Genomic DNA, 13,805 nt, shown 5'->3' on the forward strand with positions numbered 1-13,805 from the left:
ATGCGCGTCCGCCGCGCCTCCGGAGCCCCACTGCGCCTGCGTGCGCCGCCGCGGCCCCGGTGGGGGCGGGCTCGGGTCCCACGCCCCTGCGTCTGCTCGTGCGCGGTGACGTCACGCCCACACGGCGGCGCCTGCGCGCAGCTCCCCGCCGAGGCTGCGCGGCGCTGGGGCAGGCTTTCCGAGGGCCTCAGGGCCGCTGCGCCGTCGCGCGGCTGCCCCGGGGCCCTGTGGGCATCGAGGATCAGTCAGGGCTTCTCACGCCAGTGCTGACCGCGGGCAGGTGTCCCCTGCTCCACCGCGTCAGCCGGGAGCCCCTGAGCTGCGGACCCCAGGGCTGGACCATGCCTCACCCCCACCGGGTGGATTTGACCCAGTTGGTGCCTGGCCCGGCTGGGTGGGCGGGATGACGCGGGGCCCGCTACGGAGTTAGAAGCCCGGGGGTTTTCATCCATCGGACCTGTCAACCATAAAAGTAGCCAGCTGTTTGGTCAGCAAAATGAGTTTGTTCGGGCATGGCAAAGGGTTTGCAGTTAAGGTGCAACTGTAGCAAATAATAGCCATAGCGAGACCAAGGAGAGGAATATTACTTTTGTTTGTGTTTTCCAGGATCTGGCGGCCTAAGTATCAATGCTGAGTTTGATCAGAGGCTGTTTTTTCATGGAGACTTTATGTCCCTGTAAAACCGAACAGTTTGAACAGATTGGTGATGGCTTCCTGTGAAGAGGCCTGGAAAGAGCAGAATAGTAAGTCGTCCCAACGCTGTAATAGCGTGGAGCCTGCAGGAAGCTTTGTATCGTCCAAATCAGCCTTTAAGTCTGGTGAAAGGAAGGAATTTCAGTGAAACCTCGGGGCATTCGTGTGCAGGTGCGTTTTTGTCCTTCCCAGGTGAAATCTGAGAGGTCTTGGCTAGCCTTATCAGCTGGAAGGCAGGCACGCCTCGTTTTAGCATACTTGCCCTTATTACACTTTCTGCATACTGTGTCTTTCAAATTGAAGGTTTGTGGCAACCCTGCACTGAGCAAGTTTATGGGCACCGTTTCTCCGACAGCATCTGCTCACTTCCTGTCTCTGTCACGAGTGGCAATTCTTGCAACTTGTCAGACATTTTTGTCACTATTATATGTTAGGGTGGTCTGTGGTCAGTGATTTCTGATGTTGCTTTTAAAATGTTATAACTTGTTAACGGTGAGCAGTTTTTTGCAATAAATATTTTTTAATGAAGCACATACGTTGCTTTTTAGACACAGTGCTTTTGCACGCTTAATAAACTGCAGAAGAGTATAAAGAACTTTCATGCACACTGGTACCAAAAGGTTCATGTGACTTGCTCTGTTGTGAGATTCCTTGTTTTGCAGTGGTCCTGAATGAGACCCACAGTGTTCCTGAAGGCGTACCTGTGCTAAAGAATGCACAGCGTAACTACAGTGGAGATTGTTGCTTTCAGCAGGAGTGCTTGTAGAGGGTGGGGGTTAAGAGCAAGAGGGTGCTGAGGGGCAGCAGCATTGATTATGGCCTGCAGGTCCTGGACAGACCTCCAGCCTCAGCCCCTGGGCTTTCTCACAGGTTCCGTTTAGCAGTGTGCACAGGGTGGGGAGGCCCTGAGCCCTGGAACCCTGTCACAGGCTTTAAACCTGGAGGGGCTTCTCTGCTTAAGGGTGTTGGTTCGTTCTGGGGAGAGGATTCGAGGGACTTAAGTTTGAGTCTTGACAGGAAGAGCACTGTGGCTTTTGTCAATATCAGCCGGAGATGTTGCCCATAAGGAGGGTGGTGAAGTGAAGTCGCTCAGTCGTGTCCGACTCTTTGCGACCCCATGGACTGTAGCCTACCAGGCTCCTCCGTCCCTGGGATTCTCCAGGCAGGAATACTGGAGTGGGTTGCCATTTCCTTCTCCAGGATATCTTCCCAACCCTGGGATCGAACCTGGGTCTCCCGTATTGCAGGCAGACGCTTTACCATCTGAGCCACCAGGGAAGGAGGGTGGCAGCCGATTCAATAGAACAAATAGGTCAGTGTCTCCAGAAACAGCTCCAGGACTGTGAGACAAAACAAAGGAAAAGCAGTGAACAGTCAATTCACTTTGTTGGCTATTTTGATTGTTACTGTGAGTTCTTAGCATTCTTTCCCCTTTTGGGAGAAATTCCAGTGTGGCATTTTCTAGGATGTCTTGGCCTGATGAATGGAGGTAGAAGAATTGAGGAGAGGGAGTGGTGGGTATCTCGGGGGGCTTAAACAAAAAGCAACAGGTTCAGAGACACGTTGAGGTTCATCAGGGACCACCACCATTTGGACCACTTTAGTTTTCTGACGGGCTACTTTACCACAGTTGAGCTGAGTGTGGTAAGAGATTCATTCCCAAACTGGAAACTTGTTTCTCTGAGTTGATGATGAACAGAGTTTGGAAAGAGCCTCGTCACTGGGGGGTAGAAGGGCGCTGGAAAGGCTGATTAGAGCCTGAAGTCACTTGAAGTACTTAAGCTTGCCACAATCTCTTTCCAGGGTCCTGGCTTTTTGCAACACTAGCAGAAACTAAAAGGGTTTTGTTTAGGGACCATTATTCGCTAGAGTTGAGGTTAAGGATTTGAGAGGTCTCTCTTGGTCGAAGGCTAAATTAGCTAAATCTGGAGTAGACACGGTTTCCTGTTTGATCCCAGTCCTTTGAACTAAAAGGGAAGGATCTCTGTTCAGCCAATTAATGAACACAGAACCAAAGGCTACCTCAGTGAATCTGTTATGAAACCAAACTCAGGTCCACTTGCCCACACACTATAAAGTCAGTCTCCTGATACCAGGCTCAGCCTGCGGGCTCTTGTTTCCGCAGGGCCAGCAGGCTGCAGCCCCTGGACAGACGCAGACCTGGGACACCCCGAGCTGCTCCTGCCACACTCGCTGGTGAGACAGCGCGCTCGCCAGGCCAGGCTGGATCGCAGCACCTTGTGTTGACTGGAAATCCCTGCATTCTGGGAAAACTGAGTTTGTCCATCTTCTAAAACTCAGTTGCTTCAATTAGCAGCTGTCTGAGTGAGAGATGATGGGGGCACGTGGCTCCTAAGGAAGCAGGAGGGAGGTGTTTGTAGCCATGGGACCCCCGACCCACAGGGAGCCTCACCCGGGAGAGGACTCAGCATGACCGGGGTCTCCTGGTCACCTCGCATCGCAGGACAGACATTGCAGGAGATGGCGAGGTGCACCCGGGGCCTCTCTGCGCTGAGCAAAACCTCACGCGAAGGTGTAATTATTTGAAAATAAAAAGGTTTTGTGAAAGCAAGCTGTTTTAATAGTTTACCCAACAAACTCGACTTGGCAGTGAGGAGCCCCTGGGCCGGGCGGGACCCTCAACCTCGGCCTCCTCCTTGGTGACCCTCCTCTGCCCCAGGCCCTCTGCTCGCCTGTGGAGCAGCTGGGAGAAGGCAAGTAAGGCACAGGTTAGGACTGACGGCAAAGCCTGGATGGAGGCACAGCCGTCCTCCGGGCCCTGGGCCTGGCCCTGACCCTGCCGTCACACCCGGGGCGGGAGGCGTGGGCGAGCCACTGGGCCACTCCAAGCCCCTGGGAGGCTCACTGCCACTGAAGCCCCCGGGACCGCACCCTTCCTGGGGGAGTCAGCCGCACGTGGGCTGGAGGAGCAGGGAGGGGCTGCAGGCCGCACCTAGGACACTCTTCACAGGAGGAGGGGACAGGCGCCCTGCACTGCTCTCCAGGCAGGAAGTGGGCAGGGCCCAAGCAGCCAAGCCCGTGGAAAGAGACCAGAGGTAGCCGGCTTCTCCCCATCTTGACCAGGCTGAGGGTGTGCAGTGAGGGACTGTGCCCACCCCTCCCTGGGGGCGGCAGTAAGGAGCACAGGCATTGTTGTCAGAAGCTCCCCGTAGGCTTGGGGCAGTGGGGTGGGGCACCCTCCACGGGTCCCACTGTTTTCTGGGGGCTGAGGCTTTGGACGGAACTCGAGAGAACTCTGCCAGGCGTGCAGGCCAAGCTTCCCAGAGAGCCAGCTCTGGACCTGCTGTGGGCCTCAGCCGGGCAGGGAAGGGGCGCCGGACTGTGACCCCCAGGCTCAGCTGTCCCTCCCAACACGGAGCCTGCAGGTGCTGCCGTCGCCTCGTCTCTGCAGAAAAGCACAGCATGGCTGCTGCTGCTCCCGCCAGGCGGGTCTGCGGGCGCACAGGAGCCCCCTCAGCTCACACAGGCCGGTGCGCCTCTCAGCACCTGCTGCACCCGCCTGGGCCCCACCCCAGTCCACTGGGTCCCTCTGCCTGCAGCCTGGACACCACTGCAGGAGTGAAGCCAGAGCGCCCCCGGGGGCCCTGCAGGCCTGGGGTCACCCGGCTCCCGGGGCCCTGGTGGTGGGAGGCCTCCCACCCCTGAGGAGAAAGCCCGCTCTGTTCTGTGCTCCCCGGTTTGCAGCCAGAATTGCAGAGCAGCTCCCCTGCCCGGAGCCCAGGTGGGGCTGTGTCCTGAGTCTTGGGCCCCGGGGTTGGCAGGGGTCAGGGCCGCAGCTCCTTGGCAGTGGCCTCATCCAGGATGAGTGGGGGCCGGAACTCGCGGCCTCGCAGGAATTCCTCCAGTCCCTGGAGACAAGCAGGTCGTGATGACTAGATCCCACCTCCCGGTCCACTGGGTGAGGCCCCAGGTCAGCCCGGAGCCAGTGAGAGGCAGGGCCAGAGAGGTTTCTAGGAGTGAGGGCTGGATGCCACCTCGAGCCCCTGGGCCTGCACAACCCTCCCATAGGGCCGGCCAGAACTGCCAACGGGAGGCAGAGCGGGCTGACCTCTCACTGAGAGGCTCCCACTGGCCCAAACCCCAGGCTCAGACGGACCTGCTTTGCCTTGCCCAACCCCTCCAGGCTTCTGACAGCTCGCTGCACCCCAGGTCTCGGGCAGTCCTCTGCCACTGAGGACCGTGGCAGAGCTGTGCCTTCCCAGCCAAGCATCCAGCTCAGCCTGCCCCGTCCGACCCCGCCAGCCCAACCCCAGGGGAGCCTCCGCCGGCCGGTCGGCTCTCACCTCTCCAGCATATGACACCAAGGGTGAGATCTCGCAGATGGCCGGAGGCTCTGTGCTGCCAGGCAGGCTGGGGGTGTACTCATCAGGATCAGCTCAGGGGGCTGTCCCAGTGCCCTCCCTGGCCCCACCCACCAGGGAGCCGGCCAGTCCCGGCCCACCTGGCGGACCATCCCCCACACCCGCAGCCCTCCTCTAGGCAACCTCCTCTTCCTCTAAACACCAGGCCCCGGGCACCACCCCAGAATGACAGGCCCTGACTTGATCTGGAAAACGCTCCTTGTCCTCTGCAGGCATCTCACAGCCTGGATAGCCAGATTCAGGAGGTGGCTGTGGGCACTGGGGTGGAACTTAAGTTCGTATTCTTTCCCCACCCTGGATGGTGGCCTGCCTGCTGCTTTCTGGGCTCCCCGCCTGGGAAGGTGCAGCCCTCACGCACCCGGGGGCCTGAGCAGACCTTGAGGACCAGGGACACGGCCACCTGCATTCAGCGTGGTGCCAGGGCAGAAGCCCCCACCCCTGCTCAGCAGCCATGCCAACAAGGCCCTGGGGTGGGGCTTGGGCTGTGACACCCTGACACCACTGTCCTTTGGGCAACACCCCACAGCCCACATTCACCTGGGCTGCTCGAGGAGCCGGGTCCCGTGTGCGTCCAGGAAGCGGGCGCCTGCCCGCAGGGCCCACCGGCAGTGCTGGGCGAGCAGGGCCCGCCGGGACGTGGAGGGGCTGTCCCTGTCGGCTGAGTCGGCGTTCTTGAGTGGGGAGAACTCCTCCTCCCGCAGCACTTGGAAGGCCACGAAGTTCCTGGGGGGCGGGGGAGACAGCTGCAGACCCGATGTGCTGGCCAAGATGCCCTGGGCCCTGGCAGCTGAAAACCAGGCCGGAGCGACATAGACTACGTGGGGGTCTGTTCTCTGGGCCCCCGAGCACGCGTGAGTCTTTGTTCCAAGACCCCGGAGCTATCTTTGGTCCTCTCTTCCCTCCCCTTCCCACCAGCCTGACCCCCAGAACCTGGGACTCCAGGTGGGGGCCACCTACCCTGGCAGCTCCAGCTACTTCCCCTGGAAAAAGCTTCAGGGCCCCGGGCCAGGGCAGAGGGGGCTCAAGAGGAAGCACAGGTGTCCCCCCATGTCCACCGCCCCGAAGGCTCCAACCGCCCCAGACGCGCCCCATGCTCCCGCCCCAGGGACTGCTTCCTCTGGGCTTCTCGCGCCAAAACCTGCCTGCAGCCCCCCAGACCCCTCTGCAAAGGCGCACGGCCTCCATTTCCCTGCCTGCTGGGCCTCAGAACTACCACAAAACGGGGGAAGGGGGCAGGAACAAACACGGCTTCTGCACTGACTTGGCAAACGGGAGCACGTCAAACACGAACTTCTCCATCTTGATCCCGTTCGGCTGGAGCGGCTTTACCGGGTGTCCGTGCTCGTCCACACAGGGGACCTTCTTCACAGCCACATGTGGCTGCAGCAGGGGCTCGAGCTCCCTGGGGACGCGAGGCCAACAGGAGGTAAGACACAGTTCAGATGGACACCTCGGGGGCCCCAGCCTGCCTCCCGCACGCCTGGCCGGGTGGGGCAACTGGACAGATGGACACAACGGACACAGGGCGGTAAGAGCCCAGCTGAGCCCTGTCTCTGCAGAGCCAGAGAGCCAGCCACCATCAGCCTCACCCCTGACCAAGCACAGTGGCAGCGGAAAGCCCCGGGGTGGGTGGCGCCCGCCGGCACAGCCTCTCTACCGGAGGGCCCACTCGGCCGCACCAGCTGCTGAGCTCTCTGGTGCCTCCAGCTTGTTTAAACTCAAGAGCCATTCTGCACTGCAACCCACAGGAGGTCAGGTCTGCCCCCAGGCCCTGCAGCCAGGCTGGCGGGGAAGCCGCCTGCTACGCACACCTGGTGACGGTCCGGAGGAAGTCTCGGGTGAAGAAGTGGTTGCAGATGTTGCCTGCGTTGTACAGCAGGCCCCCACCTGGCGCGCGCAGGTGCGCCACCTCGGGGCTGATCTCGCTGTACTCCACCACCTGGGGGACGCCGTCCACCTGGCACACCACGCCCACTGGCTCCTCAGGGTACGCCTTCTCCACCACCTGCAGCCGCGACAGGATGGATAGATGCCTGGCTGGGCGGATAAACTGACTGGGGCGGGACCGGGCAGGCGGGGCCGCGGGGCGGGGAGGGGCGGGGCTTGGAGGAGGAGGCGGGGCCAGGGGCGGCAGGAGGGCGGAGCGGGGTCAGGGGCGGGATGGGGCGGAGCTGGAGGAGGCGGGGTCAGGGCGGGGCGGGGCGCGCGCCTGCTCACCTTGGCTCCACAGTCGGCGCCCCGCAGCACGCAGAAGCCTATGAAGACCGGGTCGGCCAGCCGCACCAGGATGTTGTCCACGCAGTACACGTGCACGAACTCCACTCCTCGCCGCTCCATGTCCTCTAGGATCTGGTGGTCCTCCAGCGCGCTGTACAGGCCCCCATTGCCATCTGCCAACGGAGGAGAAAGGGCCTTGCAAGGGCTCCAGCCGGCCTCTAGTTGATGGTGTGCTGGAGACAGGGGAGGCCCCTCGGGGCTGGACCTTGCGCCTAAGGGCGCGCTCTAACGCTATCCAAGTAGCCCTGTGGCTGTTCCACGTGACAGATGGGAATCAAGGCCCAGAGAAGGGAGGCCACTTGCTCAGGACTACACAGCTTCGGGGCAGCATATTTTGGCCTCTGTCCCGGGCCTCTTGACCCCGAGCTAGCTCCACATTCTCGCCCTTCCTCCACATTCAGACCCTTCCTGCCTCAGAGACGGGGCGTACCTGGTGCCATGGCGACCTTGTCTTTCCTCTCCAGGATGGCCCTGCCATCGAAGGACACAGCAGGCAGCATGCGCTGTTCAAACATGATCACGTTGTTGGGATCCAAGTGGAAAAAGTCATGCTCCTTGAAGAACTTGGCTGTGGGCCCCAGCGTGAACTCACTGGTCATGATGTACCTGCAAGGGAGGCAAGGCTGAGCCAGCCTTGCAAAGAGCCTGGTCCCCTGGCAGATGGGACTGGCAGGCCTCCCTCTGGGTGGGGGCTGGGCTCTGTCTGGGGCTGTGCTGGGGTTCAAGCCCTAGTGCGGAGCAGGACTGGGGCTACACAGGTTGGGGGAGGGGAATCACTCTGGGGCCAAGGGAATGCGGGCGGGCACACCAGGGCACCGTGCAGTGGGTCCCGTAGCGCTCGCCGGCCAGCTGCTCCACCCGCCGAATCCGTTCTGCCTGCAGCTGGTACAGGGTCTTCTGGCTGGGCAGCCCGACCTGATACATGCCCTTGGGGTAGGTCACCCCCAGGCGGGTGCCCTGCCCACCAGCCAGCAGCAGCACGGCCACCTTGTTCAGGGCGATCTGACGGAAACCTGGAGGCAGGGGGCACCATGAGGGGATTCCCACCACACAACCACCCCTTCATTTTAGCGCAAACCAAACTTGAGCCTGGGGCTGCGAGCCACAGCGCAGAACTTTCCAGATGACAGTCTGACCTGGGCTGGGGCCTCACCCACCCCTAACCTTACCCCGACCCTGCCGAGGTTCTGACCACGCCCTCCTGGGTCCTTCAGAGCAAACACCCCACGGGCCTGTTCGGAGCCGCCGGCGGGAACCCGGGGCAGACGCCCCTCCAAGAGCAATAGCCTCAGCTACGGGCCGAGAGGCAAGGAGCACAGCCCGCCAGCGCTGCTGTGAAACGGAGCCTGTGCGGGTGTCCAGGGGTCCCCTGCGGTCAGTAAGTGGCAGCTGGCCATCCAGGGGCGCCCAGCACGAAGCGCACCCCCAGGGAATTCGGCCTGGGGGCGGCGGCCCCAGAACCAACCCGCGCCGGTACGTGTGAGAGGGCAGGCGATTTCACGAAGAAGGCAAACTGAGCTCCAAGCTCCGCTTCCCCGCGGGCCCCGCTCGGCCCGCTCCGTGGGCGTGGCCCCTTCTGGCCGCCCGCGGCGCCCGCCGCCCGGACCCCCGCCGCCTACCTTCCTCCTCCCAGAGCCGCCGGGTCTGGGGGTCACCCTCGGTCGCGCTGCCCACGCGCTCAGGAGGCAGGGGCTGCAGGCGCGCAGCCAGGTCGGACGGCGGGCCTGGGGGGCGCGCGCAGGCGGCAGCCGCGCGCTGGCAGTGCTGGCGCAGCGCCTCGGGCTCCAGGGCCTCGAGTTGGGCCAGCAGCGCGGCGCGGGGCTCCGGCGCCAGCTCGGCGCAGAAGCGCAGGAGGTGCTCCTGGCTGGCGCGCTGCAGCCGGGCGCGCAAGTCCGCCTCCGAGGCCATGTTGCCGCCGCTGGCCGCGCTGGCGCTTGTGACCCGCGCTCTCCGGCCAGTGTCACGGGACCCGGCAGGCGGCCGGGACTCCAGGCGGGCGGGCCCCGGGCGCCCCGCCTTGACCCCGCCCCGCCCGGGCCCGGCTGGGTCGCAGACCCCTGCCCGCTCCGCCTCTCTTCCGCCCCCGCCCCGCCCCTCCACTACTCAGCCCCCGAGGCCGCTCCGAGCCCCGCCCCTGCCCGCCCTGGCGCTGGAGCGCGGGCTTCACTTTTAGTTCACCTCGTCGCCCACAGTCCCCAGCGGAGGCTAAGGTCCGACTCTGCCAGTGGACGTGTCTGCATCTACCAGGACCCCTGGCGCCAGGGACCACAGTCCGGGGGCTCAGGGCTCAGGGCCAGCAGACTGAGGGCTGGGCGGGGGCGGCCTGAGCCGGATCTCCCGCAGGGCCCCCAGAAGGGCAACCTTCCTGCCTGTGGGCCCCCTCCTTCTCATTCCTCCTTCCCATTGCCGTGTGACCGGAAGCACGCAGGGGCTGCCCCGGCCCTGCCTTTTTACTTTAACCATCAGATTTTAAACCTCTTGCTGCTTACAGCCTCCTTGGTGAAAAATATGAAAGAGTAGCTTCAGGCACTAGAGGACGAAATTTTCTTTTAGAAACTAGTTTCACTAAGTCTAAAAGCCATACGTACCCATGGTTAAAACAAGTTAAAGGGTGCTTTAGGACCGGAAATGAAAAGATCTCTGGGACTTCCCTGGTGGTCCAGAGACTAAAACTCTTATCTCCTGATGCAGGGAGGCTAAATTCAATCCCTGGGCGGGGAACTAAGATCCCACAGGCTCCAGTTAAAGATCCCAGATTGTTGTTCAGTCATCAGCCGTGGCTGTCAGTGACCCTGTCCTGACTGCAGGCTCCTCTGTCCTCCACTATCTCCTGGAGTTTGCTCAATTCACGTCCATTGAGTCCATGACACTATCCAACCATCTCATCCTCCGCCACCATATTCTCCTCCCGCCCTCCATCTTTCCCAGCATCAGGGTCTTTTCCAATGAGTTGGCCAAAGTATTGGAGATTCAGCTTCAGTGTCAGTCCTTCCCGTGAATATTCAGGGTTGATTTCCTTTAGGATGGACTGGTTTGATCTCCTTGCAGTCGAAGGGACTCTCAACGGTCTTCTCCAACACCACAGTTCGAAAGCATCATTTTTTTCTGCTCTCAACCTTCTTTATGGTCCAACTCTCACATCCATACGTGACTCTTATAGCTTTGACTATATGGACCTTTGTCAGCAAAGTGATGTCTCTGCTTTTTAATATGCTGTCTAGGTTTGTCATAGCTTTCCTTCCAAGGAGCAAGCATCTTTTAATTTCATGGCTGCAGTCACTGTCCCCAGTGATTCTGGAGCCAAGAAAAAATCCGTCACTGCTTCCACGTTTCCCCTTCTGTTTGCCGTGAAGTGATGGGACCGGATGCCGTGACCTTGGCTGTTGTTGCTGTTTTTTAATGTGGAGTTTCATGCCAGCTTTCTCACTCTCTTCTTTCACCTTCATCCATAGGCTCTTTAGTTTCTCTTCACTTTCTGCCGTTAGCATGGTATCATCCACATATCTGAGGTTGTTGATTTCTCCTGGCAACCTTGATTCCAGCTTGTGATTCATCCAGTCCAGCACTTCCCATGATGTACTCTGCATTTAAGTTAAATAAGCAGGGTGACAATGTATATATAGCCTTGCCGTATTCCTTTCCCAATTTTGAATCAGTCAGTTGTTCCACGTCCGGTCCTAGCTGTTGCTTCTTCTTCCTTTATTTTAAGTACTTTATTTACTCACTTTCGGGTTTGCTGGGTCTTTATTGCTGCACGGGCTTTGCTCTAGTTTCAGAGAGCGGGGTCCACCTTCCACTTGCAATGCATGAGCTTCTCATTGCGGTGGCTTTTCTTGCAGAGCACAGGCTTTAGGGCGCTTGAGCTTCGGCAGTTGCAGCTTCCAGGCTCTGGGGCTCAGGCTCAGTGGTTGCGGTGCACAAGCTCAGTGGCTCTGCAGCATGTGGGATCTTCACAGAGCAGGGGTGGAACCAGAGTCTCCTGTATTGGCAGCCTGATTTTTTACCACTGGGCCATCAAGGAAGCCTAACTGTTGCTTCTTGAGCTGCATACAGGTTTCTGAGGATACAAGTAAGGTGTTCTGGTATGCCCATCTCTTTAAGAATGTTCCACAATTTGTTGTGATCCACACAAAGGCTTTAGCATAGTCAATGAAATACAAGTAGATGTTTTTCTGGAATTTCCTTGCTTTCTCCATGATCAAATGAATGCTGGTAATTTGATCTCTGGTTCCTCTGCCTCTTCGAAATCCAGCTTGTACATCTGGAAGTTCTCGGTTCACATACTGCTGAAATCTAGTTTGAAGGATTTTACCTGGCTAGCATGTGAGATGAGTGCAATTATGTGGTAGTTTGAACATTCTTTGGCATTGCCCTTCTTTGAGACTGGAACAAACACTTAGGTTTTCCTGTCCTGTGGCCACCGCTGAGTTTTCCAAATTTGCTGACATATTGAGTGCAGCACGCTAACAGCATCATCTTGTAGGACTTGAAATATCTCAGCTGGAATTCCATCACCTCCACTAGTGTTAGTGATGGTAATGCTTCTGAAGGCTCATTTGTCTTCACGCTCCAGGGTGTCTGGCTCTAGGGAAGTGGCCACGCCATTGCGGTTTCCCAGCTTCCAGCTCTTCAGTGCGTTCTCGCCACTTCTTAACATTTCCTGCTTCCTTTACTGTGCTCATCCTTGCGTGAAATGTTTCCCTGCTGTCTCCAGTTTTTTTGAAGAGCTCTTTAGTCCTTCCCAATTTGTCGTTTTCCTCTGTTTCTTTGCATTGTTCGTTTAAGAAGGCCTTCTTATCTCTCCTTGCTATTCTCTGGAACTCTGCATTCAGTTGGGTATATTTTTCCCTTTCTCCCTTGCCTTTCACTTCTCTTCTTTCCTCAGCTATTTGTAAAGCCTCCTCAGAAGACTTTGCCTTCTTGCATTTCTTTTTCTTTGGGGATGGTTTTGGCCACTGCCTCCTGTACCATCCCACATGCCAGAACTAAGACCCGGTGCAGAGGAAGGGAGACAAAGAAAGAAAGAAAGAAAAGAAAAGAAAAGCCTCCTCCAGCCTGCCCTGCGAACGCCTGTTGAGGCGCGAGCCCCACCCCTTCCAAGTACCCTTCCTGGGTTAGGAGGCAGAGCTTAACAGCCTCTTGGGGGTCCCCTGCACTCGCTAGGGACTGAAAGAAGTGGGCCTGCCTCTGGGCCTTTGCACCTGAATGGGTTGTTTTCAGAAAGTCAGAGGACTTCCTGCTCCACTTTGCTAGATCTCTGCTCACAAGTCACACTTGGGGGGACCCTTCTATCCTTTTCTGTTCCTCCTTGCCTTTCTGCACCCTGCCCTGCCCGGCTTCCCGTGATCCATGTGCCGTCCCGTGTGCCATCGCGTGATCCATGACCAGCACACAGTGGACACTCAGCCAACGCCTGTTAACAGAACGATCGTGTTGGGCCCCAGGTCTAGCACAGTGACTGGGCCAGACGGCTGTGTGGGTGCGCACGCTGCATGGGGGCTGGTCCACTCCATCAGTCTGTGGCCCTGAAGGGAGGTCTGCGGCAGGCGCTCCAAGTGGACAGTGTGTGTGGGAAGTTGGGATTCAGCTGAGGTCAGGAGGATTCGGACAACTGAGACCATGTAGCCGGAGGCACCTGAAGGGCCAAGAGTAGGGGGGCCGGCCCACCTGGGCAGAGGGGGCACTGACAAACGGGGGTACCTAGGAGGCACAGGAGGGTGCCTGCTTCTTGGGCCACCTGCCGAGGGCGGCAGAGGACGGCGTGGCCAGTGCCCCTGCCCACTCCAAAGAGCTCCTGGCTGCCACAGAGAAAATTACAACTAGGGTGTGTACCTCTAAAGCTTAAAGGCCGCAGAGGATCTGCCTGGCCTGGGCCTCTGGGAAGCCTCCCCCATCCCCCACCAGGGTGACAGCCAACCTGGTGGGAAGGTGTTGGGCAAGTTGGAAAGCGATGCGGAAGGAGGAAGCGATCAGAGTTCAGGATCAGAACGACATGGGGACCACGCCTTAGTCCCACGTCCAGAGCTGGCACTGACTCCAGCTTCTCCTTGCCTTTCTCCAGTGCCTAGTGAGGGGCCGTCGGAACACCCATGGACCAGGGGCCGGCAGGGCCCACCTTCCCCATGGCTCTAGAAGCCCTGAGGGGCCTTTGCTTCCTTGGCACAGTGGGCTCAGGCTCACAAGGGCCGTGGCCTAGCCTGGGTCCCGCTGGGCATGCCGTCTGAGAGGCAGCAGCTTTGCCCGCTGCCAGCCGCCGGCCTCCACGCCCACACTAACCCCACAGAGCTGCCCCCAGGCCGCCTCCTCCCACGGGCCTCGCCTTGGTTCAGCGTCCCACCCAAAGATGCTCTTTCCGCTGTGACCTCCAGGAAGGTTTCCACTGAGCACCACTGTGGACCAGAAGGGCACAGGGCTCAGCCAGGAGCACCGAGGAAGGGTGTTCTTGGCAGGAGA

General features: G+C 59.4%; 1 protein-coding gene and 1 long non-coding RNA gene across 4 annotated transcripts; one reads left to right on the forward strand and one right to left on the reverse strand.

The window, feature by feature from the left end:
- On the forward strand, positions 112-3,153 carry LOC102178635. Of its 2 annotated transcripts, none has more exons than XR_310424.3 (3): positions 112-487; positions 607-864; positions 2,819-3,153. It is a non-coding gene; the product is annotated as an uncharacterized LOC102178635 (long non-coding RNA). The 2 variants fall into 2 exon arrangements; XR_310423.3 differs by having other exon boundaries at positions 114-373.
- UAP1L1 (UDP-N-acetylglucosamine pyrophosphorylase 1 like 1) lies at positions 3,256-9,357 on the reverse strand. Of its 2 annotated transcripts, XM_018056268.1 has the most exons (9): positions 8,972-9,357; positions 8,161-8,365; positions 7,783-7,958; positions 7,293-7,465; positions 6,887-7,080; positions 6,337-6,477; positions 5,613-5,798; positions 4,998-5,064; positions 3,256-4,562 (listed from the first exon to the last, which is right to left on the reverse strand). In XM_018056268.1, exons 1-9 carry the CDS (start codon positions 9,258-9,260, stop codon positions 4,479-4,481), a joined length of 1,515 nt encoding a protein of 504 aa, XP_017911757.1. In that variant the 5' UTR covers positions 9,261-9,357; the 3' UTR covers positions 3,256-4,478. The 2 variants fall into 2 exon arrangements, with proteins under 2 accessions (XP_017911757.1, XP_017911756.1); XM_018056267.1 differs by lacking the exon at positions 4,998-5,064.

Source organism: Capra hircus, chromosome 11 (assembly GCF_001704415.2).
Source record: "Capra hircus breed San Clemente chromosome 11, ASM170441v1, whole genome shotgun sequence".
Lineage (NCBI taxonomy): Eukaryota > Metazoa > Chordata > Mammalia > Artiodactyla > Bovidae > Capra > Capra hircus.

Coding starts and splice junctions, on each gene's coding strand:
- UAP1L1 (XM_018056267.1), bottom strand. CDS start 9,260: ATGGCCTCGGAGGCGGACTTGCGCGCCCGGCTGCAGCGCGCCAGCCAG. Junction 7,959..8,160: donor ACCCACTGCACGGTGCCCTG/GTGTGCCCGCCC, acceptor CCTCCCTTGCAG/GTACATCATGACCAGTGAGT. Junction 5,799..6,336: donor GACGTGCTCCCGTTTGCCAA/GTCAGTGCAGAA, acceptor CCCGCCCCCCAG/GAACTTCGTGGCCTTCCAAG.